This window comes from Oryctolagus cuniculus, chromosome 13 (genome assembly GCF_051225735.1).
Source record: "Oryctolagus cuniculus isolate XC-2025 breed Fujian yellow rabbit chromosome 13, ASM5122573v1, whole genome shotgun sequence".
Lineage (NCBI taxonomy): Eukaryota > Metazoa > Chordata > Mammalia > Lagomorpha > Leporidae > Oryctolagus > Oryctolagus cuniculus.
In genome coordinates, this window is record NC_142879.1 from 50876512 (window position 1) to 50904176 (window position 27665).

General features: G+C 41.9%; 1 protein-coding gene across 3 annotated transcripts in view; it reads left to right on the plus strand.

Annotated features, from left to right (window-relative positions):
- GNPAT (glyceronephosphate O-acyltransferase) overlaps nt 1-27326 on the plus strand; it is a 40629-nt gene extending 13303 nt beyond the window's left edge. For 2 of the 3 annotated variants that reach the window (XM_002717374.6, XM_051820709.3), the window contains exons 3-16: nt 8492-8668; nt 9915-10044; nt 12644-12771; nt 13068-13143; nt 13374-13525; nt 13649-13779; nt 15022-15245; nt 19312-19554; nt 20592-20671; nt 22121-22261; nt 23770-23869; nt 23948-24041; nt 25225-25286; nt 26553-27326. In XM_002717374.6, the coding sequence (XP_002717420.2) occupies nt 8492-8668; nt 9915-10044; nt 12644-12771; nt 13068-13143; nt 13374-13525; nt 13649-13779; nt 15022-15245; nt 19312-19554; nt 20592-20671; nt 22121-22261; nt 23770-23869; nt 23948-24041; nt 25225-25286; nt 26553-26596 (1782 nt within the window). In that variant the 3' untranslated portion in view covers nt 26597-27326. Of the gene's footprint in view, nt 1-8491; nt 8669-9914; nt 10045-12643; nt 12772-13067; nt 13144-13373; nt 13526-13648; nt 13780-15021; nt 15246-19311; nt 19555-20591; nt 20672-22120; nt 22262-23769; nt 23870-23947; nt 24042-25224; nt 25287-26552 lie in introns of those variants that run through there. The other variant, XM_089311578.1, reaches the window with a different exon arrangement.
- Nucleotides 27327-27665: the final 339 nt, after the last annotated feature.

The window sequence follows — 27665 nt, forward strand, 5'->3', positions numbered from 1 at the left end:
TCTCATGGAGTGCAGGGCCCAAGCACTTGGGCCATCCTCCACTGCACTCCCTGGCCACAGCAGAGAGCTGGCCTGGAAGAGGGGCAACCGGGAAAGAATCCGGCACCCCGACCAAGACTAGAACCCGGTGTGCCGGCGCCGCTAGGTGGAGGATTAGCCTATTGAGCCGCGGCGTCGGCATCTCGTTTTGAGCACTGGTTATCAATGACGGGTAAGATCCCCTGGGGGACAACCTAAGACAGGCACAGCCACGTACAGAGACCACATGGAAATGGGGTCAACAATGGTATGGCCAAGAATCATGCCTCCCGTTGCTCAAAAATAAATGAAAAGGGGGAAATGTGGTGGAATGAGAAGGCCATGCCAAGATGGCTGCTGGCAAGCGAGTGTCAGTTACTCAGGAATGGCTTTGAAACCCACCTGGCAACGGAGCCTGCCTGGCAACAGCCTGTGATTGGATAGCTTTGGATACTGCCTGGCAACGGGCTGTGATTGATTAGGGCATAAACCACCCCTTGACCGGATTGGCTGCCTTGGCTATTTAAGCCGCTGTACCAACTGAAATAAACAAGTCTGTGGGCTGGTCGACTCTGGCCTGCTTTCACCTGACTCCTGGGGTCTGTGTGGTGACTCCGCACCTCTTGCCCCAACCATGCTTCTCCTCTCAGGAACGAATCCACAGCAACATCAGAGTTATAGAGAGGCAGAGAGAGAAAGAGAGAGTGTGTTCTACCTGCTGGTTTACTCCCCAGGTGGCTGCAACGGCTGGAGCTGCACCAATCCGAGCCAGGAGCCAGGAGCTTCTTCCAGGTCTCCCACATGGTTGCGGGGCCCAAGGACTTGGGCCATCTTCTACTGCTTTCCCAGGCCACAGCAGAGAGCTGGATCGGAAATGGAGCAGCCGGGACTCGAACCAGCACCCGTATGGGATGCTAACACTACAGGCGGCAGCTTTACTGTCTACGCCACAGCACTGGCCCAGAAGCAGCTGTCTTAATCAGCATTTTTACTGCTAGGCCAAATGCCTGCCTCTATTTATAAGGGTTTTTAAAGGAAAACAAACCTGTCAGTCTATACAAACCTACATTCAGAAATTAATTCTCTTAAAATTAATTGAATGTCTTAAGTACAAGAATTTGCCCAGCAATTGGGAAGGTAGGACCTATTTTGGATAAGTATTCACAATGGAATTTTTTAAAATTGTGAGTGTAGGGTGAGCATTTGACATACCATTAAAACATTAGGGTGCTCTCGTCCCACACTGGAGTGCCTGGGGGTGAGTTTCAGCTCTACTCTGGATTCTAGCTTCCTGCTAATGTGAACCCTGAGGGCAGGATATAATGGCTCACGAGTTGAGTCCCTGCTACTCACTTGGGAACCTTAGATTGAGTTCCTGGCTGTGCTTCAGAGTGGCTCAGCTTCAGCTATTGCAAGCATTTGGGGAGTGAAGCAGTGAATGGGAGATCCTCCCTATCCCTTTCTCTCTGCCTTTCAAATTAAATAAAGTAATAAAATTCTGCATGGCCTTATAAAATAGGATTTGGGACTCAAGTGGATTATTTCCAGAAAACCTTACAGAGAGGTCTGAGATACAAACCCCCTCCTACATAGAAATGTACCACACATAATATATATGAAAATATGTATATAAATATATGTGTATTGAATGTTTCTAAATATATATTCACCTCCCAAAATTTAACACTGTGTCCTAAAGCAAGCAAAATCTGTGATAACAATGTATTAATATTATGTAACTCTTTACTTAGGACCTTGTGTCAAAGGAGGGAAAAGAGTAAGTGGTTCTGGGGCTGCACACTTTATCCAAGACTGAATAGATGTGAACCTAGTTAGTGAAGGTCCAGGTATTCTCAGGGATTGGGAAAGTGTTAGCACATTTCCTGGGGAACCATGGCTTTCTAGAAGCAAAGTAGTTCTGAGGCCATCACATGATACTGCTTCCAGAAGGCCATCTCCTAATTATGACTGCAAAGTCCGGGAGACAGTTAACATCCTAGGAATTGGTCTGACGCAAGTAGGCTATCAGGGAAAAGGAGGGCTACTACAGATCTGAGTTGGGCTCCTCCTCACATACTTGGATGGCATCATTCCCACAAGCTGTAGCTAGTGTCTCTGATGGAGACATCTTGATGGTCCTAGATTGGAACCCCACAAAGGGCAAGTATGTTTCCAGATGAGGTAAAAGATCTCTGATAGATGCTGGTGCCAGATGTGTTCTATGGAAGTCATCAGCAGAGTGCCAGAAATTGGCCAATGGGGTCAGAGGCCACTGTCCACAGAGTGGATTTGTGGCCCTCAACGGTGGACCAACATATCCAGTGTTCCTTTTCCTCACAGTAAAATTTTACTGTAACATTATAACTAGCAGAGACAGACTGACAGACTGACTTCATTTTCGTCACCCTCAAGAATGGTAACACACTCTAAAGTCAACCTAGTTCTTCTTCCAAATGCAAGAAGTAACATTTCGAGCTGGCAGGGCCAGGTAGTCCTCTCAGGGAGACCAGCCTACCTTCCGTTGGCCTTCAGAGAGGATAGACTTGCAGATCCACCTGTCACCTAAAGTGATAAAACAGGTGAGGCCCTGGAGCAGGGTGCACAAGAAGGTGGTGAAACTATCATTGCCGTTTGACAATGGGGGCTAGTAGCAAAGCCAAGCTAGGGAACAAGGGTAGATCACTGTACTGAAAAATATGCATTTATAAAGCCACAACTGACTATACATCCTCTGGAAGCATCCTTCTAAAACAAGTCTGAATCAACCTAGTGATTGAAAACTATCAGTGGCCCCTAAGTGCCTTCAGGATGAAACTTTTTTTTTTTTTTTTTTTTTTTTTGACAGGCAGAGTGGACAGTGAGAGAGAGAGACAGAGAGAAAGGTCTTCTTTTGCCATTGGTTCACCCTCCAATGGCCGCCGTGGCCGGTGCGCTGCAGCCGGCGCACCGCGCTGATCTGAAGACAGGAGCCAGGTGCTTTTCCTGGTCTCCCATGGGGTGCAGGGCCCAAGCACTTGGGCCATCCTCCACTGCACTCCCTGGCCACAGCAGAGAGCTGGCCTGGAAGAGGGGCAACCGAGACAGAATCTGGCGCCCCGACCGGGACTAGAACCTGGTGTGCCAGCGCTGCTAGGGTGGAGGATTAGCCTATTGAGCCACGGCGCCGGCCGAAACTTATTTTTTAAGACTTTTTGTTTGTTTATTTGAAAGACAGAGTGCCAGACAGAGAAATCTTTCGTCCATTAGGGGAAGAGATCTTCTGTCCACTGGTTCACTCCCCAAGTGGTCACAACTGCCAAGACTGGGCAAAGCCAGGAGCCTGGAACTCCATCAGGTCTCTCTTTGGGTGGCAATGGCCAAATACTTGGTCCATCATCTGCTGCTTTCCAAGGTGCATTAGCAAGGAGCTGGATCAGAAGTGGAGCAGTTGGGGGCTGGTGCTGTGGTGTAGTAGGTAAAGCCACCTCTTGCAGTGCTGGCATCCCGTATGGGTGTTGGTTCAAGTCCTGACTGGTCCACTTCTGATCCAGCTCTCTGCTGTGGCCTAGGAAAACAGTAGAGGATAGCCCAAGTCCCTGGGCCCCTGTACCTGCATGGGAGACTAGGAAGAAGCTCCCAGCCTTGGGTCAGCGTAGCTCTGCCATTGCAGCCATTTGAGGAGTGAGCCAGTGGCAAATGGAAGACCTCTCTTTCTGCCTCTGCTTCTCTGTAACCCTGCATTTCAAATAAATAAATAAATAAATCCTTTTTTAAAAAAAAAAAAGTGTAGCATCATAGCCAGCAGTTTAATCTGCTATGCTACACTGCTAGCTCTCCTTAGGGTAAAGCCTATAATTCACCATCCTAGTCACAAAGTATTCTGCAGACTACTCCCACCACCTTTCTCTTCCCATTTTCCTGCCTCAGTTCCTGCAATACTGCTAGCCTGTCTGTGTTTTTGCTTCCAATATTTGCTCACTCCTTTGCCTGAAAAACCCTTTTTTTTTTTAAGAATTATTTTTTATTTCTTTGAAAGACAGAGTTACAGAAGAGGTAGAGCCAGAGAAAGAGAGAGAGGTCTTCCATTCTACTGGTTCACTCCCCAAATGACCACAACAGCCAGAGCTGAGCTGATCAGGAGCCAGGAGCTTCCTCCAGGTCTCCCACAGGACTTGGGCCATCTTCTACTGCTTTCCCAGGTCATAGCAGAGAGCTGGATTGGAAGTGGAGCTGGAGCAGCCAGGACTCGAACCGGCGCCCATATGAGATGCTGATGCAGCAGGCTAGGGCTTTAACCCACTGCGCCACAGTGCCAGCCCCTGAAAAACCCTTCTTGGGGTGGCAAACTCCTGATGAATGTGATCTCTCCCTTGGCCTCTAACCCCATCCAGGGTTGGCCTCCCTAGCAGGCTTGCTGTGATTTTTGGCTGGTGAAGAAGAAAGTCAGTTTTCAGGTTCTAAATTTGATTCCCATACCCTGAGGCTTACCTGGGAAGATCTTGTTTTTCTGACTTTGAATTGGAATTTAATCAGGTCAAGGTCTGAGGAAAATTCTTTTATCTCTTCTGCTGGTTTCTTTTTTGATTTGAATATATGACCTGTGCTCCTAATCCCTTTGTTTTATTTATTTATTTTTTGACAGGCAGAGTGGACAGTGAGAGAGAGAGACAGAGAAAGGTCTTCCTTTACCGTTGGTTCACCCTCCAATGGCTGCTGCAGCTGGCGTGCTGCGGCCGGCGCACCGCGCTGATCCGAAGCCAGGAGCCAGGTACTTCTCCTGGTCTCCCATGTGGGTGCAGCACAATCTGACCTTCCATAATATACAGAATTTTTTAATTTTAAAAATTTGTATATTTTCACTTTATTTGAAAGGCCAACAGACAAAACTGTCCACCAGTTCACTCCCCAAATGCCCACAACAGCCAGAGCTAGGCCAGGCTGAAGTCAGCAGCCAGGAATAGGGACCCAAGTACTTGAGCCATCATATGCTGCCTCACAGGGTATGAATTAGAAAGAAACTGGAATCAGGATCATACCTGGGACTCAGACATAGGCATTCTGACAGGATGCAGGTAGCCCAAGCAGCATCTTAACTGCTATACCAAATTCCCAGCCTGATTAAATAGTGAATTTTATATTTTAACATAACTTTTAAAAAGTGAAATGATAATTTAAAAAATTGGTCTAGGTCTTTTCTATCTTGGGAAAGCAATTTCACTTTAACTGATATTCTCCCTTTTCTCCTCGTTCAGACTTTTTAGTTATTTTTTGGCCACTGTGCTTCTCTACCTCATGTTCACGCAGTCTTCATCTAGTTATACTCAATATGTCTTTTCTTGTGACCATACTGTGAAACCTTTTCTTGCTGTGATCACTAGTTCAGATAACCTTGGAATAAAGGAATGCAGAAAAGAGGAAATAATGTATTCTAGTCCTTCTCTCTTAGGCCTGTTGAATTGAGCCCCAGAAGATATGGAGCTGGATTGAGGAGGAGGTTGTACATTTGTGGATGTAGTAAATAACACTGAATTACTCACTTTATTTTTTTTTAAAAGATTTTATTTATTTGAGAGGTAGAGTTACAGACAGAGAGAGGGAGAGATGGAGAGAAAGGTCTTTTCCATCCGGTGGTTCACTCCACAAACAGCTGCAATGGCCAGAGCTAAGTTGATCCAAAGGCAGGAACTCCTTCCAGGTCTCCCGCATGGGTGCAGAGGCCCAAGCACTTGGGCATCATCCTTCACTGCTTTCCCAGGCCATAAGCAGAGAGCTGAATCGGAAGAGGGGTAGCCAGGATACAAACCAGCACCTATCTGGGATGCCAGTGCTGCAGGCGGAGGCTTAACCTACTATGCCACAGCGCCAGCCCCACTTTATTATTTTTTTTTAAATTTGTTTTATTTCATTTATTTGAAAGTCAGAATGACTTTCATTTCATAAAGAGGATGAGATATTCTGTCCACCAGTTTACTCCCCAAATGGTTACAACAGCCGTGGCTGGGCCAGGCTAAAGCCAGAAACCAGGAACTTCCATCTGGGTCTTCCATGTGGGTGGCAGGGGCTTAAATACTTAGAAGACCATCTTCTGCTCTTCCCAGGCAGTGATCCTGAGAGCTGGATCAATAGCACAGCAACCAGGACTACAGTGTGGTATGCATCATTACAGGTAGCAACCTAACTTGCACCACAGTGCTGGCCCCTGGATTATCCACTTTAAAGATTTATTTTATTTATTTGACAGGCAGAGTTACAGAGAGAGGTAGAGACAGAGAGGTCTTCCATCCACTGGTTCACTCCCCAGATGGCCTCAGCGGCTGAAGCTGCACCGATCAGGAGCCAGGAGCTTCTTCTGGGTCTCCCACATGGGTGCAGGGGCCCAAGGACTTGGGCTATCTTCTACTGCTTTTCTAGGCCATAGCAGAGAGCTGGATCAGAAGAGGAGCAGCCGGGACTAGAACTTGTGCCCATATGGGATGCTGGTGCTTGAGGCCAGGGAGTTAGCCCGCTGGGCCACAGTGCCTGCCCCTGGATTATCCACTTTAAAGTGATTAATTTTATGTGGTGTGAATGTCACCTCAGTGACAAAAGATAAGATTCTCCATCACAGGGTGAACCAACGGCAAAGGAAGACCTTTCTCTCTCTGTCTCTCTCTCTCACTGTCCACTCTGCCTGTAAAAAAAAAAAAAAAAAAAAGATTCTCCATCACTGCATGTAATTGGGGCTACAGCATCCCATCCTACAGAGCATTCTTTGAATGAATGAGTCTGTCCTAAAGACTTCCTTCCTTTTCAAAGTACTTGTTTAAGAGAAAGTGGAAAGAGTCACATTAGTCTTCATTGAGAACTGAACCTGCGACTTGTTTATCTCCAGACCCTTGACAATTCTAGGCATACAGTAAACATTTTGTTCCCAGTTAAAAAGCTGTGGTAGGTGGGGCTGCACTGCGACGTAGTGGGTAAAGTCTGCCATCTGCTGTGCTGGCATCCCATATGGGTGCCAGTTCAAGACTCGGCTGCTCCACTTCCAATCCAGCCCTCCTATGGCCTAGGAAAGCAGTAGAAGATGGCCCAAGTGCTTGGGCCCCTGCACCTGCATCGGAGACCCAGAAGAAGCTCCTGGCTCCTAGCTTCAGATCAGTTCAGCTCTGGCCGTTGCAGCCATTGGGGAGTGAACCAGTGGATGGGAGACTTCTCTCTCTGGCTCTCCCTCTCTCTATCTCTGCCTTTGCCTCTCTGTAACTCTACCGTTCAAATAAATAATAAATCTTAAAAAAAAAACACAAACAGTTGTGGTGGGGCAGGCATTGTAATACAGTTACACTGCTCCTTGTGATTCTGAGTGCTGATTCAAATCTCATGTCTGAGTGCTGATTCAAATCCCAGCTACTCAGCTTCTGGTCCAGCTTCCTGGTAATGTGCCTGGGGAGGCAGCAGAAGATATCTCAAGTACATTGGCCTTTGCCACTCATGGAAGATCAGGATGACAGTCCTGGCTTCTGGCTTTGGCCTTGCCTATCACTGGCTATTGTGAGCATTTGGGGAGTGAATTAGCAGATGTAATGATACGTATCTCTCTTTCCTGTTCCTCCAACAGCCCCCCCCCCCTTTAACATTTTTATTTGAAAGGCAAAGTTGCAGAGAGAGAGGGAAAGACAGACTGAGAGAGAGGTATTCCATCTGCTGTTTTAGTCCCCAAATGGTTGCAATGGCTAGGGCTGGGCCAGGCTGAACCCAGGAGCCAGGAACTTCATCTAAGTCTCCCTCGTGGGTATAGGTGCCCAAGCACTAGAACCTCTTCCAGTGCTTTCCCAGAGCATTAGCAGGGAACTGGATTGGAAATGGAGCTGCCAGGACACAAAGTGGTGCCCTTATGGGATTCTGGCATTGCAGATGGTGGCTTTGCCTGCTATACCACAATGCCGGTCCCTCAGCCTTTCAAATAAATAAATCTTAAAAAACAACAAGTTGTGGTATGCTATGTAAATAAAGTTTCATTTTAATAATTACCCTTTTGATAGTTTAGGAATTTTTATACCAATAATTTGTTTCTGGTGAAGTCTGAATTGCTTATTTCAGTGTAATTTGTCACTTTTAGCTTGTGCTCTTATATTACCTTGAAATAGCATGGAGCAAGCAGGTAAAGTGGTGCAGCAATCTACTGAGAGAAACTGCTAAAATCCTTATCATAGGCAACAACTTATTTTAAAGAGTTTGGATGTAAACCTAGTAACCAAATGGAACGATGTTTTCTTTACTCTAAAATGCTAGACTACAAAGCTGATTGTCTCTGAGTTTCTATCCTTTAAACTTGTCTGAATAGGATCATTTGTCTACTGTGTTGGAAAGTAAATTATATCAAATTAAGATAGAAAAAACACCATTTTTGAGTTGTATCACATTGGTCCACTTGGAACTGTTGTCATACTTATTTGAATATAAGAGACATGGCCTCCTCTTTAAAAGACATTTATCCCTGCTTCCCCTTCTATCATAGCTTTCCATGGAATCACTTCAATCTGTTGATGTCCTCCGAGAAGAAGTTTGTGAGATCTTGGATGAAATGAGCCACAAACTGCGTCTGGGAGCCATACGGTTTTTTGCTTTTGCCCTGAGCAAAATATTTAAACAAATTTTCTCAAAGGTGTGTGTAAATGAAGAAGGTATTCAAAAAGTGAGTATTGATTGTTTAAAACCAATATCTTCTTAAACCCCGCATGATTTAGTCGACTCACAAATGTCTGCCTTGGCCAGTAAATGCCAGGGGCCTAGTCATCACGGATCCCCTCTGAACAGATAGGATATGCCTCTCTGAGGGTTGGTTTGTTTTTTCTTTTTAAGTTCAGACTTTGCACTAACTTAACTTTATGGCCTAACTTATGTCAGATGCTCACAAAAATTACAAAAGTAATACAGAGAATTTATATGCTTCATTTAGATTCCCCAAAAATATTTCCTTTATCCTTTTCCCAATACTTTTGTATGTTTTCTTATAGATAAGGATATTCTTTTATGCTGCAATAATAAAATAAATTGATATTGATGCAGTACTAGTAATACAAACTTCATTCATACTTTGGCAGTTGTCCCAATTATATCCTGCATAGATGAGAAAGTCCTCGATCATGTGTTACATTCAGCATCTCTATCTCTTTAAACTCTTAATTTAGAACAATTCCTTAGTCTTTTTGTTTGTGTTTCATTATTTTTTTTTTAAGATTTATTTTATTTGTTTGAAAAGTAGGGTTACAGAGAGAGGGAGAGATAGAGATCATTCATCTGCTGGTTTACTCCTCAAATGGCCACAACAGCCAGAGCTGGGCCAGGCCGAAGTTGGTAGCCTCCTCTGGGTCTCCCGTTTGGGTACAGGGGCCCAAGGACTTCTGCTGCTTTCCCAGGTGCACCAGCAGGGAGCTGGATCAGAAGTGGAGCAGCCAGGACTTGAATTGGCACACATATGGGATTCCAGCTTCGCAAGTGGTGACCCAACCTGCTACGCCACAGTGCCAGCCCCATGATACTTGTTTTTTAAAAAACAAGCCAACTATTTCATAGTGTCCCCTGATTTGGATTTATGTTACCTCTGCATTAGATTGTGAATCTAATGTGAAGCAATGTTGTAGTCTTCTCAATGCATCGTATTGAGAGCACATGGTGTCTGTCCTATTACTGAAGGTGCTCATTTCATCATTAATCCATAAAACTTACATTTTTAATATTCTTGCAATATGTGAAAGTGTTTAACTAGAACTCTGAAATAATGTTTTTACCTTCTCAGCCAATTAAGTTTGTGTATGATATGTAAGGTGATAAAGATGATTATTATTCCCTTTGTACATAGAGTTGTTCTGTTTTCTTATTTGAAATGTGATCTTAATAATACAACTGAAATTATTTAAAGTCTAAAATTTATTTTCAAGCTACAACGAGCCATCCAGGAGCATCCTGTTGTCTTGCTGCCTAGTCATCGAAGTTATATTGACTTTCTCATGTTGTCATTTCTTTTATACAACTATGATTTGCCTGTGCCAGTTATAGCAGCGGGAATGGGTACGTAGCTTTTCTACTTTTGTACTATGATAAATGTGTGGGTATTGTATATAAAAATAAAAATAAAATGATTCTACTGATACTGATGTCTGTGAAGATTATGATGATGAAAATAGACTCTCCTTCTTCCTTCCAATCCTAGGGTTTAACAGTTTGAATTATGTGCTTTTGTGTGGTATTTTACTTTGCACAGATATATAAAGGCATATAGGCACCAGGGTTTTTTGGTTTCGGTTTAAAAAATGAAACTTCCTGTATGTGTTACCTACTTTTTTTATTTTATATTACACTGATGAATATCTGTAGATCAATAAATAGATGTAACTATTTTTTTTAATGGTAAAATAAAGAATTTAGCAAATGCACATAATAAAAATTTACATTTTAACTATCTGTGAGTGTGCAGTTCATTGGCATAAAGTACATTCATATTGTTGGACTGTCATTACCACCACCCATTCACAAAACTTATCATCTTGAAAAATTGAAACTCTGGACCATTAAACAGCAACTCCTCATTCTACCTTCCCTGTCCCCAGGCAACCACCTTTCTACTTTCTGTTTGTGGATTTGGCTATTCTATACTTCGTATAAGTGAACTCACAAAATATTTGTCCTTTTGTGACTGGTGTTGACTCAGCATAATGCTCTCAAGTCCGTCCATGCTGCAGCATGTGTCAGGATTTCTTTTTAAAAAGTTGAATAATCCATTACATGAATATGCCACCTTCTTTTTCCATTCATCAGTAGACTGTTGGGTTGCTTTTGCTTTTTGGCTATTGCAAATAACACTGCTTGGAGCATGAAAGTACACGTATCTGTTTAAGATCCTACTTTCAAATATCCTACTTTCAAATGGATACCAAGGGATAGAATTGCTTTATCACATATTTAATTTTTAATTTTTTGAGGAACTACCATACTGTGGTGGTGGTACCATTGTATGTTCCCATCAACAATATATAAGAGTTCCATTTTTATTTTAAAAGTTTCAATTTTACATGTTAGCCAACACTTGCTTTTTGGATTTTTAAAAACAATAACCATTCTAATGGGTATGAAGTGCTATTTTATTGAAGTTTTTATTTTCATTTCCCTGATGATTAGTGTTATTGATTATCTTTTCAGTGAGCTTATTGACCATTTGTATACCTTTTTTAGAGAAAAGTCTGTTCAAGTCCATTGCCCATTTTTTAATTGGGTTATTTGATTTCTTGTTACTGTTGAATTGTAGGAACTCTTTATATACTCCTATTCTGGATATTTACCCCTTATGATATGCAAATATTGTCTCTCATTCCTTTGGTTCCTTTTCAATCTGTTGATTGTGTCCTTTGATACGCAGAAGATTTTAACCATGAGGCAAGCCCAGTTTATTTGTTCTTTTGTTCCTTTTGCTTTTGATATAAAAGCCAAGAAACTCTTGTGAAATAAGTGAAATAAGCCAGATACAGAAAGACAAATATATGTCTTTCTCATTTGTGGAAGGTGACATATATAAACTATGATAAATGTGTGGGTATTGTATTATTTGGTACATAGATAGTCGCAAATATTGTCTTTACTTAATTATATCCTCCACATAATAATATACCCTTCTTTTTTCACTTTATGATTATTGTCATAAATCCCATGTTAAATGATAAAATATTTGTTTTCATGTAAACGTAGTAAGTGAATATGGCAAAATGTGAAAAATTGTTAAATCTTATAAATTAATTAATGAAATGAAAATTAAAAACAATTGTTGCCAAATCCAATGTCAAGAAATTTTTCCCTTCTTTTTCTTCTAAGCATTTTATAATTGTAGATCTTACATTTAGAATTGCATAATATTTAGCAATCTGAATGTATCATACTTTAGTGGTTTTGCTATTATAAACAGTGTTTTAATGCTTTTATTTCTGTAGGATTGATTCCTACAAGTTGAACTGCTAAGGCAAATAAATTAACAATTCACTTTTAAGGTAGCCAGGAAGGTTAGGATTCAAGTATACATTTTGGTTAATAAATGAAGTAAATAAGAAGGTAAAAAATTGTGGGAGACTTAAGCACTTTCGTCTGAATATACAAGAAAAGAATTTATTTGAAAAGTAAGGAAAAACAGAAGGGCTGTTTTTAAACAGCAATGGTGCTCTTACCTTCATTTCAGACTTGCTTTATATAATCTCTTCCACCAAAAGTAGGTTGATATTTTTATCTGATGTGAGGAAGGTGAGAACTGGTTTGGCCTGCCTCTCAAAGGCGTGAAAGATACACATTGGTCTCTAACGCAGCTCAGCAACAGGGCTAAGAAATTGGCAGCATGACATTGTAAGTTGTCACATTGCCCTACTATTGTCCTTGCTCTCTAGCCAGCTTGGTTGTAAAGGCAATGGTACATGGTGGCACAAGGCAAGCTCCCAATGATCACCTGGCCCACAGAGTCCCTTCTTTTCCATAATTCTGTTAAATGTATCTTCTTATGGATTTTAATATTAGAAAGTATAATATCATAAGGATATATCAGATACATAAATCATAACAGTGTTTGAGTGTAGGTCTTTATAGAAAGTTTCAAGATCTGCAAATAAATGTCAATCCTTCCTTTATTTTCTAGACTTCCTGGGAATGAAAATGATTGGTGAGCTATTGAGGATGTCAGGTGCCTTCTTCATGCGGCGCACCTTTGGTGGCAATAAACTCTACTGGGCTGTATTCTCTGAATATGTAAAAACTATGTTACGGGTAAATGCAAATAACTACCAAGTAAATATTTTCTCTTCGCTGATATTTGCTCTAAGTTCTTAACTTCTGGATAGGCCACTTAGCTATTCCCCTCCTCCTCCCAAAGAATGTTCAGAACCTCAGTGATCTGTTTAGTTTCTGTGACTCTCTTATTTAAGTTTCACTATAAGCAGTGTTTGTTCAGAGGGGTGGGGAGGGAGTTGGGGAAAGGGAGTCAAAAGAAGAATTTATCATTTGGAGAGTAGGCAATGGGTTTTGTGTTTTTTGTTTTGTTTGTTTGTGTTTTCTCTTTAAAGAATGGTTATGCTCCTGTTGAATTTTTCCTCGAAGGGACAAGAAGCCGCTCTGCCAAAACATTGACTCCTAAATTTGGTAGGTCACTGACAGATGAGAAATTACAACCCCAAAGACTTTAGGTGTAGTATAAGTATATCTGCTGAATAGAAATTGACACTGTATGGCTATAGAAATTATTTAATTTCTAAGTGTGTTTAACTGTTTATATTCATGGCTTAGTGTAAATGTACACTTTAGTCCTGTTTGTATACTCTTGTGTACTGTGCTCCTCAATATATATAAAACATTTCTCTCCATGTTTAAAGGTCTTCTGAGTATTGTGATGGAACCATTTTTCAAAAGAGAAGTTTTTGATACCTACCTTGTTCCAATTAGCATCAGTTATGATAAGATATTAGAAGAAACTCTTTATGCATATGAGCTTCTAGGGGTTCCTAAGCCAAAAGAATCTACAACTGTACGTAAAACATAACCAAACTTGATTTTATGTGAATTTAGAAAATGTGCTAACTTACACATCAACTACTTTCTGAATTTACTCTGTTTTTTGTTCTTCTCCCTTATTGTGTTACTATGTTAGGGACTCTTGAAAGCCAGAAGGATTCTGTCTGAGAATTTTGGAAGCATCTATGTGTACTTTGGGGACCCTGTGTCACTTCGATCTCTGGCCTCTGGGAGGATGAGTAGGAGCCCATATAACTTGGTTCCAAGGTACAAGGCCTATGTTTTAATATCTGATGCAGCAGGAAGGACTAAAATCTAAACGTATGAATTGTTATTTTTCCGTTGACCACTTCTAAGACTGAAACTTGGTTTCCTTAGATCATATAGCAAATTATCACGGAAGCATTGTCATTCCATTTTCATCCATGGAAAGCTTCAATTAAAAAAGAATTATGTGTTTGCCAGAAAAAATGGCTAGCTGTGGAGATATGTATGTCAAATGTAGGAAGTGAGACAATGATTGTTCTTTAAGACACTAACTTGAGGGAAGAATAATGCTGTTATTAACAAGTTTATGTATGAGTATTGTTGAGCCATATTGCTAGGCCAGCCAGACTATGTACTAAGTATTATTTTTGATCCTAGAAAAGATTACATAACAATGCATGTGAGTCCCTCTTCTCAATAAGATTATGGTTTTATGGACAAGAAAATGTATTAGGTTCTTTCAGAATGTAAGTATAGATACACATTTGGGCTTTCTTAATTTAGAGACGTACTCCTGGAGAAGTAGGGAAAACAAACCATGTACCTAGTTAGGCCTTATTTGACTGTAGCATTGTTCCCCGTAGTATCAGCACAGATCTAAAAGACCTCACCAGGAGGTGTATTTGTCTTCTCAGAAGCAGGTGTTAGCTTTTTGCTCTCATAGGCTTTTTCTCTGTAGATCTCAAATTGGGTTGGCCACTCTTACTGGCTACAACTTTCACGTTAAGCCACCTTATTATGTGGCTGCTTTTAGGTCACATGTGTCTCCCTGCTCCAGCTAACTCTGTGTAGGCCTTGTCAAATACTTTACAGTTTTGTGAACCATGCCTGAAGAAGCTGTTAGAAGAGGAGCACAGTAGTGCTTGACATGTGCTCTGATGCTTTGCAGGGTAGGGCAGCATGATGGCTCAAAGTGTTGGATTCTGGAAAGATGGCAGTTCATCCTACTGGGGAAGTATTAGTTTTCTGAGATGGTTTCTATTATAAAGCAATATAGGTTTTTTTTTTTTTTTTTTTTTTTTTTGGTCTGGAACTGGGAATTAATAGGATCCTATTTCCTTGAATAATTTAATATTTCCTCAACAGCATACCCTAGAGATATATGCTTACAGGTGACCTGAAAGAATTCAGTTGTCAGAAAGTATTTGGCTTCTAAAGGCCTGTCTTCTCCTATTGTACTTCTCATTTCCAGTTGTCTAAGAAGCGGATCTGTAATTTGATGTTGTGTGTTCTTCATTTTAGGTATATTCCTCAGAAGCAATCCGAGGACATGCATGCCTTTGTCACTGAAGTTGCCTACAAAATGCAGCTTCTGCAAATTGAAAACCTAGTTCTGAGCCCATGGCCCCTAATAGTTGCTGTTCTGCTTCAGAACCGGCCATCCATGGACTTTGATGCTCTGTTAGAAAAGACTTTATGGCTGAAAGGCTTAACCCAGGCATTTGGAGGATTTCTTATTTGGCCTGGTAAGTTGGTGAGACATACATGTAGAGAATGCCCACTTTTAAAAAAAAAGTCTTGATTTTAAAAAAGTTAGCCTATATAGGTTGAGAAACCTATATAGGACTTTAAGCAGAGCCTTGCTCAGAGAAAGAAAAAAACAATTCGTTTTCATCACTTGGGTGGTATATTGAACACACCATGTTGATTGTTGAAAGTAATTGTGCACATGACCAGACCCGCTTTTCGGTTCTAAATAGATGGAAGGTTAGAATGTTGTCTCCTTGGCACCTACCAGAGTGGAGGATGAAGACACAGATCTTTGGCATTCTCATAACTCCTTCCATCCCCACCCACCTCTTTTAAACTGTGCTGATTAGCTCCCTGTTTGCCTCCCTGGATTATAAGTATTAAAAGGTTAGTCTTGTAGAACTTAGTGTAATTCTCAGATATCAACTTGATAGAAACCTCATTGGAATTTAAATACTATACTTTAATGTGGGGCATATATGACAATAGTTAGCTACAGTTGTTTTCAGTCTCTGATTTAAAATTGTACACATTGGGCCAGTGCCGTGGCTCACTTGGTTAATCCTCTGCCTGCAGTGCTGGCATCCCATATAGGCCGGGTTCTAGTCCTGGTTGCTCCTCTTCCAGTCCAGCTCTCTGCTGTGGCCTGGGAGGGCAGTGGAGGATGGCCCAAGTGCTTGGGCCCTGCACCCGCATGGGAGACCAGGAGAAGCACCTGGCTCCTGGCTTTGGATCAGCATAGCACCAGTCATAGCGGCCATTTTGGGGGGTGAACCAACAGAAGGAAGACCTTTCTCTCTGTCTTTCTCTTTCACTGTCTAACTCTATCTGTCAAATAAATAAAAAATAAAAATTGTACACATTACAGTTGGAAGTGTAATTCTTTTAAGGTAATTATTTATAGTCAGGTTCCTTCTGCTCACTCATCAAGCAGGAGTGCCAGGTCAGCGCTTGGTACTTCCAGGGATTCAGAAATGAACAGATGAGAGTCCTGTCCTGGAGGTTCTCCTGGTTTGTAGAGGGCAGTGGCGGGTGGGTAATGTGTAAACCAGTTGTAGGGGCTTAGTGAAATACAAACAAGGGGCTGTGGACACACTGCAGAGGATTCCTGAAATAACTGTGTAATTTCATGCTCGGGAAGATTTCATTGAAATGGTAACTTTTGAACTGATATTAATGGAAAGATAAAAGCTTGTCAGGAAAATGAGAGAGCCTTGCCTTGGTCATATAGGGATTAGGAAATGTGAGATCATAGGGTTTGTAGCCTGTATGTGGCAAGGGCATGATAGAATACTGGCTGTAGGTAAGGGACACAAGATAAGTATGTGGCTGTGGTTAGATTGTGTAGGCCTGCAGACCTTTGGGATCTAAAATCTGTAGTTTGTAAGAAGCAATAATGGATTTTTTTAAAGATTTATTTTATTTGAAAGAATTAGGTTGAGACAGAGAGATCTTCCATCTGCTCGTTTATTCCCCAAATGGCCACAACAGCCTTAGCTGAGCCAATCCGAAGCCAGGAGCCAAGAGCTTTTTCCATGTCTCCCACTTGGGTACAGGAGCCTGAGGACTTAGGCCATCCTCTGCTGCTTTCCCAGGCAAAGTAGCAGGGAGCTGGATTAGAAGTGGAGCAGCCAGACTCAAACTAGTGCCCATATGGGATGCCGGTGCTATAGACTGGAACTCTAACCTGCTGTGCCGCTTCGCACCCCACCGTAATAGATTTTAAGCAGAGAACCATGACACATTGGTTTTTATAAAATAACCATTATCAGTTTTAAAGAGAGAACTCAGTGACTGAATGTGGGACTCAAGGAAGAGATGTTTAGGAGGAACTACTAACAGAAGTGCCAGTGAATCACAAGGCTGTCACCAACAGGGAAAGAAAGAGGAGTCAGACATTTGTCCTCAGTATGGTGCTGGTTGGAATGGAAGCAAAGGACATATTAGTTATGATTCAAGGTGGCAAGCAGCAGATGTTAGGAGAGAAGAGTAGGTAAAGTGCTAAATTCGTAACTGTTTGGCTTAGAAATATACAAAATTCTAGGTGTTTTTGCATTTTTATGATGAGATAAATATATGACTATGCTAAAAGTACAATACCTGCAGTTATTAAAAAGTGAGAGTTGGCTGGTATCTAAGTGACAGTCATAAGGTGGGTGTATATATTCAATTCCAATTTTCTTTTTTAATCAGATAGTCCCACATTCCTAAGCATTCTGCTGTCTAGAGCTTTGTATGGTCATTTCATATAATGTAGCATTAACTTGAGCATGGCAAATTAGAGAGGAGTGAACACAAGAGAGTCCAGGAAGAAAGCTCGCCTCTCATGGGCTCCATGAAGCTTTACTTCCCAGTTGAGCAGTAGGCCTTCTTATGTGCCACCCTCTGCCAGATCTTTGATTCACGTTGATAGTAAAATGATTTCCTTTGCTGAGAATATTGGTTATGTATTACCATCTCTTGATTATGCTTCTGCAGTCTTTCCTGCTTGGTCATCTTCAGGCCAGTGAAGTATCAGGTGACGAGTTACCAGGAATAGTTATGGGTCTGCTTCTTTAGTTATCTTTGATGGGGGGAAATCAGGTCTCCTCAACATTGGCTGTGCGTATGCCAGGACTATGCCACTTTGAGTTGCCCTTTCATCCACCTACAAAGTGATACGCCTTCCATTTTGGCATGGGTCAAAGTAGGCCATATGTGTGAGTGTCTGTGTGGGAGTATGTGTGTGTGGGAAGTGTGTGTTAATGTACTCATACACTGATCTTGGACCTTATTGTCTTAGTATTCTTAAAATCACATGCATGTGATTATCCAGGATGTACTTTCCTAGTATACAATTTTGGATTCCCAAGGGCATTTCAGATTTGAGGTAGCCATGACTGTATATTATGTGTCCTTAGAGATTTGGTTTATGAAATAGTACTTTTATTTATTTATTTTATTTGAAGGAAGGGGTAGAGAAATCTTCCATAAACTCCCTGAATGCCTGCAACAGCTGGGCCTGAACCAGGTCAAACAGGATGCCATAAACTCAGTCTGGGGGGCTGGCACTGTGGCATAGTGAGTAAAGCTACTGCCTGCAGTGCCAGCATCTTGTATGGGTGCCGGTTCGAGTCCCTGCTACTCCACTTCTAATCTGGCTCTGCTGTGGCCTGGGAAGGCAGTAGAAGATGTCCCAAGTCCTTGGGCCCCTGCACCCGCATTGGGGACTGGTAAGAAGCTCCTGGCTCCTTGCTTTTGGATCAGCGCAGCTCTGGCTGTTGTGGCCAACTAGGGAGTGAACGTGGATGGAAGACACCCCCCCCCCCCACTTCTTTCTGTGTAACGCTGACTTTCAAATAAACAAATATTTAAAAAAGAAAAAAAAGACATTCATTCGGTTTCTCATATGGCTGGCAGAGACCCAAGCACTTGAGTCATCACCTGCCGCCTCCTGGGCCTTTTGCATTAGCTGGAAGCTGGACTCTGATTACATCAGAGTCAGGATTCAAACTCAGGCACTGCTGACTTGGAATGTGGGTGTCTTAGCTGCTACACCAAGCACTTGCCCCTGAAATAGTATTTTTTTAAAGAATTATTTATTTATTTGGTAGGTAGAATTACAGATAGAAGGAGAGAGAGAGAGAGATATCTTCCATCCACCAGTTCACTCTCAAAATGGCCGTGAAGGCCAGGGCTGGGCTAGGCCGAAGCCAGGAACTTTATCCAGGTCTCCCACGTGGGTATAGGTCCCCAGGTACTTGGTTTATTTTTTGCTGCTTTCCCAGGTGCATTATCAGGAAGGCAAATCAGAAGTAGAGCAACAGGGACTTGAAACCAGTACCCATATGTGATGCCAGTATCACAGGCAACAGCTTAACCTGCCATGCCACGATGCTGCCCCCCTGAATTAGTATTTTAAAAATATCTTTAACATATAGTATCATGACCTCATTTGGTAGAGACTGAAACCAGTACCTGGCACTTGAAAATAAGTGTCGTTAAGTTAGTAGCACTCCAGCATCTAAGCCACAGACTCCCCACAGTGACCGCCTCATTTGAATGAGTTGTCTTTGTATGTAGATAATGAGCCTGCTGAAGAAGTTGTCCAGCACCACATCCTTCTGCATTCCAACATTGCCAGCCTTGTCAAAGACCAGGTGATTCTAAAATTGGAATCCGGAGACTCAGAAGTGGTCGACGGACTTATTTTCCAGCACATCACTCTGCTCACGTGCTCCACTTACCGGAATCAGTTGCTCAACATTTTTGTCCGTCCATCCTTAGTTGCTGTAGCACTGCAGATGACGCCTGGCTTCAGGAAAGGTAACTTTCAGGAATACTGAATTTCAGAAGAAACCTGACCTTTCAGTTCCATGTAGGGAGCAGTGTTTGAAGCCTCAGAATGCTCAGCCACTTCTGTGCAGCCCACACAACAACCAGCATTGGGACCTTTATATTCAGAAGTCAGATTTGTTCCCTAAATATGGGGCATCTGCTTTGAATTTTAGAAATGGAAGGATCTTGAAATCTTGTAATTGAAGCCTCTCCTTTTATCCGTAAGAAAAGTTAGGCTTAGAAATTTGTATAATACTCATGGAAGTACCTGGTATTTGAGTACAGTTTTTGAATTTCTCCTCTGATGTTCCACACTTGATCTTAGCCAGAAGGCCGAGAAGCGATCATCTGAGGCTCTATATCTGCTGTTAACAGTTCTCATCCAACAGAGCAGACAGGGTGGGTAAACAGTCTGGCAATACAGGGTGTGTACTGGATGCACGGTAGCATTCTGGGTGCATTGAGGGGTGTAAACGTGTGTAAAGCTCAGTTCTTGTTTACGGGAGCACATAGGCAAGGCCAGGGGTTTCAGCTCAAGCTACACATTAGAATTACTAGAAGGTGAGCCTCATCCCAAATGTTCCCATTCGGGTGATCTGAGATTTGGCCAGCGTTAGTGTTTGGTTTTTCAAACTCTGCAGATTATTCTAAGGGAAAGCATTAAAGATAATGATGAACATATTAGAGTGATATAGAGGGATATTAAGAAATTAGTTCCTTTCCTTCTCTAAGGAAACCATGGGATAGGGACAACTGAGATACCCTGGCTTCTAAGATCGTGGTATCTTGCTCGTTATTACACTGTCTGATTAGAGGCCTCCTTGTGATTTAGATTCAGCCGTGAAAAGTATACTAGACTATAATTTGCTCGGCTTTAGCCTCCTTTAGGGGAATTCTTACTCTCCTTGTTGTATGAATAAAAATAGGCTTTTGAAAGACTGCATTTTGGAGTATCATGGTTGTCTTGTGCTCCCTGAAAGTTTCAAAAGCAGTGTTATAATTTTATATCATGACTTTATTTCCAGAGGATGTCTACAGTTCTTTTCGCTTCCTACGTGATGTTTTTTCAGACGAGTTCATCTTCTTTCCAGGAAACACAGTAAAGGTAAAAGGCCTTACAACAATAAACTAGTATGTTTGCAAGTTCTAGGAACATTAGGCATGAATTTGCAGATGTGTCTCAGACAGTATATTATCCTTGTCCTCAAGGCCAAGTGGGACAGATTTAAAGAGAAACTTGGATACCTGCAGGTCAGCTGACTCTAGTTTTGTTCTGGGTCAAATTTAATAACTTAGGGATATTTGGTGAGAAAATGGTTACACTTTGAAACATTATTGCACTGCACCCCATGGGAGACCAGGAAAAGCACCTGGCTCCTGGCTCCTGCCATCGGATCAGCGCGGTGCGCCGGCCGCAGCGCGCCAGCCGCGGCGGCCATTGGAGGGTGAACCAACGGCAAAGGAAGACCTTTCTCTCTGTCTCTCTCTCTCTCTCTCTCTCTCACTGTCCACTCTGCCTGTCAAAAAAAAAAAAGAAAAAAAAAGAAACATTATTGCAGCCACTGTAAATAAACCAACTGTTTTAGTAAGCATTTAAAATCAGTATACATTTTCCTGTTAGTAACTTTTTGGGATGGGTCAGCCAAGCAGATACCATTTTTTTTTTTTAAGAGTTGTGGTCTTGCCTGGTTTTGTAGACAGCTGAGGAGTGGTCAGCCTCCTAAAGTGGACTTCTGGTTTGTAGGGGTAGGGAGTGACAGAATGGGCACAATAGAAGCTCGTTTAGGTTTTTATATCCTGTGCAATGGAGAACAAATTTAATTCTGTAGGGAATGAGGACAGGGATATCAGTTTTTTGCACAAAAACATGATTCTAAGTATTTTTAAGATTTGTTGGGCCGGCGCCGCGGCTCAATAGGCTAATCCTCTGCCTTGCGGCGCCGGCACACCGGGTTCTAGTCCCGGTCAGGGCACCGGATTCTGTCCTGGTTGCCCCTCTTCCAGGCCAGCTCTCTGCTGTGGCCAGGGAGTGCAGTGGAGGATGGCCCAAGTACCTGGGCCCTGCACCCCATGGGAGACCAGGATAAGTACCTGGCTCCTGCCATCGGATCAGCGCGTGCGCCGGCTGCAGCGCGGCGGCCATTGGAGAGTGAACCAACGGCAAAGGAAGACCTTTCTCTGTCTCTCTCTCTCTCTCACTGTCCACTCTGCCTGTCAAAAAAAAAAAAAAAAAAAAGATTTGTTGTGTGCACTTTCTGTTTACAGTTAAGGAATGTGACTGTGCAAAGTAAAAAACTCCATCAATCAAATCATGATTTCTAAGGCTTAGAATTGTTTTTTATGTATTTGCTGTGTTGAAATTCAACATTTTGCATGTTAGAACAAATGTTCCCCTGACTTTTTTTTTAACCAACTAGGATTTTTTTGGGAGTGGATGTGGAAATTAGCTGGTATTCTCTTGTCTGAGGACATGTGACTGTATATTTTGAGATTGGCAGTGTACCCATGAACCTGAAATAGTGGATGCCTTATGGGAACTCCTTTCCCTTTTCAGGACTTTGAAGAAGGTTGTTACTTGCTTTGTAAAAGTGAGACCATACAAATGACTACACGGGACATTCTAGTTACAGAGAAAGGAAATGCTGTGTTAGAATTTTTAATAGGACTCTTCAGACCTTTTGTGGAATGTTATAAGGTATGTAACTTATTTGTCCTTTAACCCCTCACCCCCACCCCTATAACAAATTGTAGGACTCCCACCCTGTGCTTATTTCTGGTATGAAAGGGGAGTGTCTTCCTCAAGTGAATGGTAGAACAGAGACACTGATTCATAGAATAGATGATTTCACCTCTTAAGGGAGACCTTGCTCCCTGCAAATGGAGGAGATGTGGTCCATTACGGATCCAAGAGAACAGTAGCTTCATGATGTCTGGAGCTCAGTATTCATGTGACCACAGTTACACCTAAGCATTGTGTCACATTGTATGTCTATCGTTCATAGGGAATAGCAAGGTGTTTGATACATAGTAGGCATTCAGTAATTGTAAAACTTGAATAATAACATAAAATCAATTATTTATATTACTGAATGCTAATATTGAAAAGAAAAAGCTCAAATGCAGGTATCTGAAAGTTTGTCAGAGCTCTCAAGAGTGGTTAGGTATAGGGAACAATTCCAGCAGGAATTGGCCCAGAATTCAGAGGGAATGAGGAATTTTGAAATCTAAACCATAGGGGGAGAAGGGGCCCTTATCCATATTGTAGAGAGGCAAATTTGGTGGTTCTCATTTCTTTATCTATGTGCACTTTATGCAACTACTGAACTGATTTCCTGGCAGAGCAGTGATTGTGATTAATGAAATAACCCCTGTCAGCCTCCTTACACAGCCTAGCACTTTTTAAGTGCCAGTTCCACCTTTAAGCACCTTTCTGCAATAGAAATCATCAAGTTTTTAGGGCTTCCCACTTTGTTAGATGTATTTAGAGAAAGACACAAAGTTGCCAGTGCCACGGCTCCTAGGCTAATCCTCCGCCTGTGGCGCCTGCACTCCGGGTTCTAGTCCCGGTTGGGGTGCCGGATTCAGTCCCAGTTGCTCCTCTTCCAGTCCAGCTCTCTGCTGTGGCCCAGGAAGACAGTGGAGGATGGCCCAGGTGCTTGGGCCCTGCACCCACATGGGAGACCAGGAAGAAGCACCTGATTGCTGGCTTTGGATCGGCGCAGCACCAGCTGTAGCGGCCATTTGGGGGGTGAACCAATGGAAGGAAGACCTTTCTCTCTGTCTCTCTCTCTCACTGTCTAACTCTGCCTGTCAAAAAAAAAAAAAAAAAAAGAGAGAGAGAGAAAGACACAAAGTTGTAAAAACCTGGCCCCTTGCTCTTTCAAGTAGCATATGATATAGTAACATAGCAATGAACTTGCAAAGTATCATAATGAAAAATTAAGTTTTTTAAAGTGTCAGTATTATTCCAATTTTTTCCCTAATTATAAAAACCAATAAAAGCCCAAAAGACTTGTCCTAAAAATTCCTCTGGTTTTCCCTACTCAGACTGTGTATGTGCGTGTTGGGGAGCTAGGAGGTGGTCTTTATTCTGCTCCACTCTGTGTCTTTCTCACGAGGGAGAATGTAAAGGTATTTACTGTTCTGTTGTATTTGGCAATCCTTTTCCCCTTTTACTCCTCTCACCCTCCCTCTTATAATCAGCTACTTTGCATATACCTCTTGAAAGAAGAAGAAGAACACTTCACTGAGAAACAGTACTTGGCTGCTGTTAGAAAATTCACAAGTCAGCTTCTCAATCAAGGTCAGTCACTTCTTTGGGTATTTCTTTTACTAGAGAACAAAAATGCAGTCCACTAAATTCTTCTTCTCCATTTTTTAGGTGCCTCTCAGTGTTACGATGTATTATCTTCTGATGTACAGAAAAATGCCTTAGCAGCTTTTGTGAGGCTTGGGGTAGTAGAGAAGAAGAAAGTGTAAGTACTGTGTGAGATCCCATGGGTGCTTGAAGGGGCAAAGACAACAAATGATGCTTGATTACACACTTCAGGGAGAGGTAGAAATGTATGATCTAGTACATGTTACATTCTGCTTTATTTATCCATCCCCTAATGAGTTAAGCCAATCTGTTATCCTTGGTTCACTCCCCAAATGGCCACAATGGCTGGAGCTGCACCTATCTGAAGCCAGGAGCTTCTTCTGGGTCTCCCACGTGGGTGCAGAAGCCAGAGAAGTTGCGCCATCTTCTTCTGCTTTCCCAGGCCATAGCAGAGAGCTAGATTGGAAGTGGAGCAGCCAGGACTCGAACCAGTGTCCATATGGGATGCTGCCACTACAGACGGCAGCTTTACCCACTATGCCACAGTGCCGGCCCCTATTGTGAAATTTTTATTTTATGGAAAAATTAATCAAAAAAAGAAGTACTTAGGCAAGTAATTTGGCTTTGACCTAATACTCAAATTTGCAGATTAATTACAAGGAAGATTTTTATGGAGTGTAGTGTGTGGGTTTATAGGTGGTTGGATCTTTAGGCAGATGCATAATAGATAGATATTTTAAGTAAATAAAGTTAACAGTGATAAAACTGAGTGCGTAAACTTTCACAGTCATATCTTTTTTTTTTTTTTTTAAGATTTTTTATTTTATTTGTTTGTTTGAGACGTAGAGTTAAAGAGTGAGGGAGAGACAGAAAGGTCTTCGTCCGCTGGTTTACTCCCCAGATGGCTACAACAGCTGGAGTTGGGCCGGTCCGAAGCCAGGAGCTTCTTCCAGGTCTCCCATGTGGGTGCACTGGTGCAAGGACTTGGACTGTCTTCTACTCTTTTTCCTGGGCCATAGCAGAGAGCTGGATTGGAAGAGGAGTGGCTGGGATATGAACCAGCGCCCATAGTGGGTTCTGGCGCTGCAGGTGGAGACAGCTCACTGTGCCACGGTGCCTGCCCCACACAGTCGTATCTTTTATGTGGTCAGAAGTTTTTGAAGGACAAAGCCAGAAGGTAGAACAGGAGCAGGAAGCCTTTCAACCACTTGAGAGTAGTCTTGAGGTGGACTATTTAAAAGTGGTCTTTCTGTTTATATATATGTGTGTCAGGAACAATGTATAATAATGTTATACGTTGTTCATTTGTGCGATAACAAGGTTTGTTTCTTTTCTTCTAGAAATAATGATTATATATTTAGTGTGAATGAACCTGCCACAACCAAATTAGAAGAAATGCTTGGTAAGTACAGTTTAATAAAATGATTTTTCACATTGTATTTAGTAGAATACAGTATATATAGAATATGTATATAGTAGAACAATAAAATATACTGTGGCACAAAATATCTTATTAAAATGAACAACAGTTAAGTTCAAATATAAATAGGGAACTATTTATATAGTCTAGAATTTTTTCAAGGAATCTAAAGAGAAAGGACAAAGGAGATTAACAAAGAAAACACACGTATATATAGGCAGTCTAATACAACCTAGTCAGTTCCTAACTTGCCTAACTTCAGACAGAGATACATACATTTCACATCTAGTCTTCATGAGAACACCTGTCATTCATCCTTTGATGCATGCCTTTTCCTCTCCATGCTTGGATCCCTTCTTTCCCAGGTGGAGGATTAGGGTCAGAGTATACATTTTTCTGACTTTCTAAACTTTTAAAGGCTGACAGCATATCCTTGAGTGGCTAATCCAACCCTTACTCTGCTCTAGATCCTTTCAAGTTTATAAAGAGGTAGAGCAGCCCAAAAAATGCAAGGCCATATTTTTATATGTCCTGTAAGAGTTAAGAGTGTTGGCATAAACAGAAAGATAAATGACTGGAAGAGATGTAGAACATGTCTTATGGGACTGGTGGGATAATTTTAAGGGGAAGGTATTAACATTTGAATAAAATAGTTGTCTGTAATTCAATACATTTGTCAAATCTGCATTGATAAGTGTTAGATCATTCTGTTGGTATCAGTTGAAAACTAGGGCAGAGCATATGGATAAAGGAGAATGGTTGAAGGAAAAGGGTAGAAAGGCAATAAAATAGTTGATGCAGATTTGGAACTAGACCTTGTAGAAGGAAATATATTGATCAAAATATCAGCCCTCTATTTACATTAACCTCGAAACTCAATTCCAAATATGCTAAGAAATCTAAAAACCCCATTCTGTAAGGATGAGGGAATCCCATTCTTAGTCATGGGAAGCAGTTGTAACATGTCTGGGAACATCCTTCAACACACTAAACTTAGATTTTGAAGAACATGGTAGGTTCAGCTCCTGAGTCTGGCTCCGCCCTGGCCCTGCGGTGCTGCCTCATCATCACCTCCTGGAGCATCGGCCGCTTCTCCGGCTGAGTGGACTAGTGTCCCTGTCGGGCTGCTCAGCCTGTAAAGCTCTGTACAGAGTCTCCTGTCTGGGACAGTAGCATCAGAGACAGTTGTATGAGGAAGAGCAAAGCCAATGTCATTTCACTAGCTATCTTTTTTTTTTTTTATCTTAGGATGTAAGATACCAATAGGAAAACCAGCCACTGCAAAACTTTAATAATAATCACCAATTACGGAAAATTTGGTCACATAATTACTGTCATCAAAGGACTGTTATTACAACAACAGGGAAGTAAAGGAAGAGATTATCTTCTCGTCCTTCGCAAGACTCCGAGAACAGAGAATTCAGTAGAGAGGAAGAAATGATCAATGTGAGCAATCAGTGTAATCTTCCCCACTACAATGGTTAAAAGGCATTTGTATCCAACAGTGTGTGTTTAAAATAAAACAATCTTTTCAAAACATGTTTGGAAAAGCAAAACTCAACTCTGATTTCATTAACACTTTCAACTTACTACATGTGCTAAACTTTTATGTTGACTTCCGAATGAAAGTACAACATCAACCTAAGGGCTCTGACTATTCAAAGAAAACTGCTGGTGCCGGCGTTGTGATAGAGGTTAAGCCACTGCTTGTGAAGCCAGCATTCCGTATTGGAGTGTCACTTGGAGTCCTAGCTGCTCAGCTTCTGATCCAGCTTACCACTGATGCTCCTGGCAAGTCGGTGAAGATGGCCCAAGTATCTGGGCCCTTGCCACCCACGGGGGAGACCAGGATGGAGTCCTGGCTCCTGGCTCTAGCTTGGCCCAGGCCTGATTGTTGCCATTTGGAGAGTGAACCAGCGGATGGAAGAACTTTCTCTCTCGCACTCTCTTGCTGTAATTCCCCTTCCAAATAAATTAAAATCTAAAAAATAAATCAATAAAAGAAAACTTTGAAAGAGTTAAGCCATGTGAAAATCTGAAATGCTCCAAAATCCCAAACTCTTTGAGCACTGACATGATGCCATGAGTGGAAAATTCCACAGCTGTTCTCCTCTGATAGTTCACAGTAAAAATGCATCATGTACTAAAAATATTATGTAAAGTTACCTTCAGGCTGTGTGTATAAGATGTATATGAAGCATAAATGAGTTTTGTGTGGAGGTTTGCATTCTCTCTCTCATTGTGTATATGAAAATATTCCCAAGTCTGATACACTAATGCTCTCAAACATTTGGGTGAGGGATTCTTGCCTGCATCTTGCATTTCTTAAGATTTGCTTTAAATAAAGTTGCCTTAAGGAGG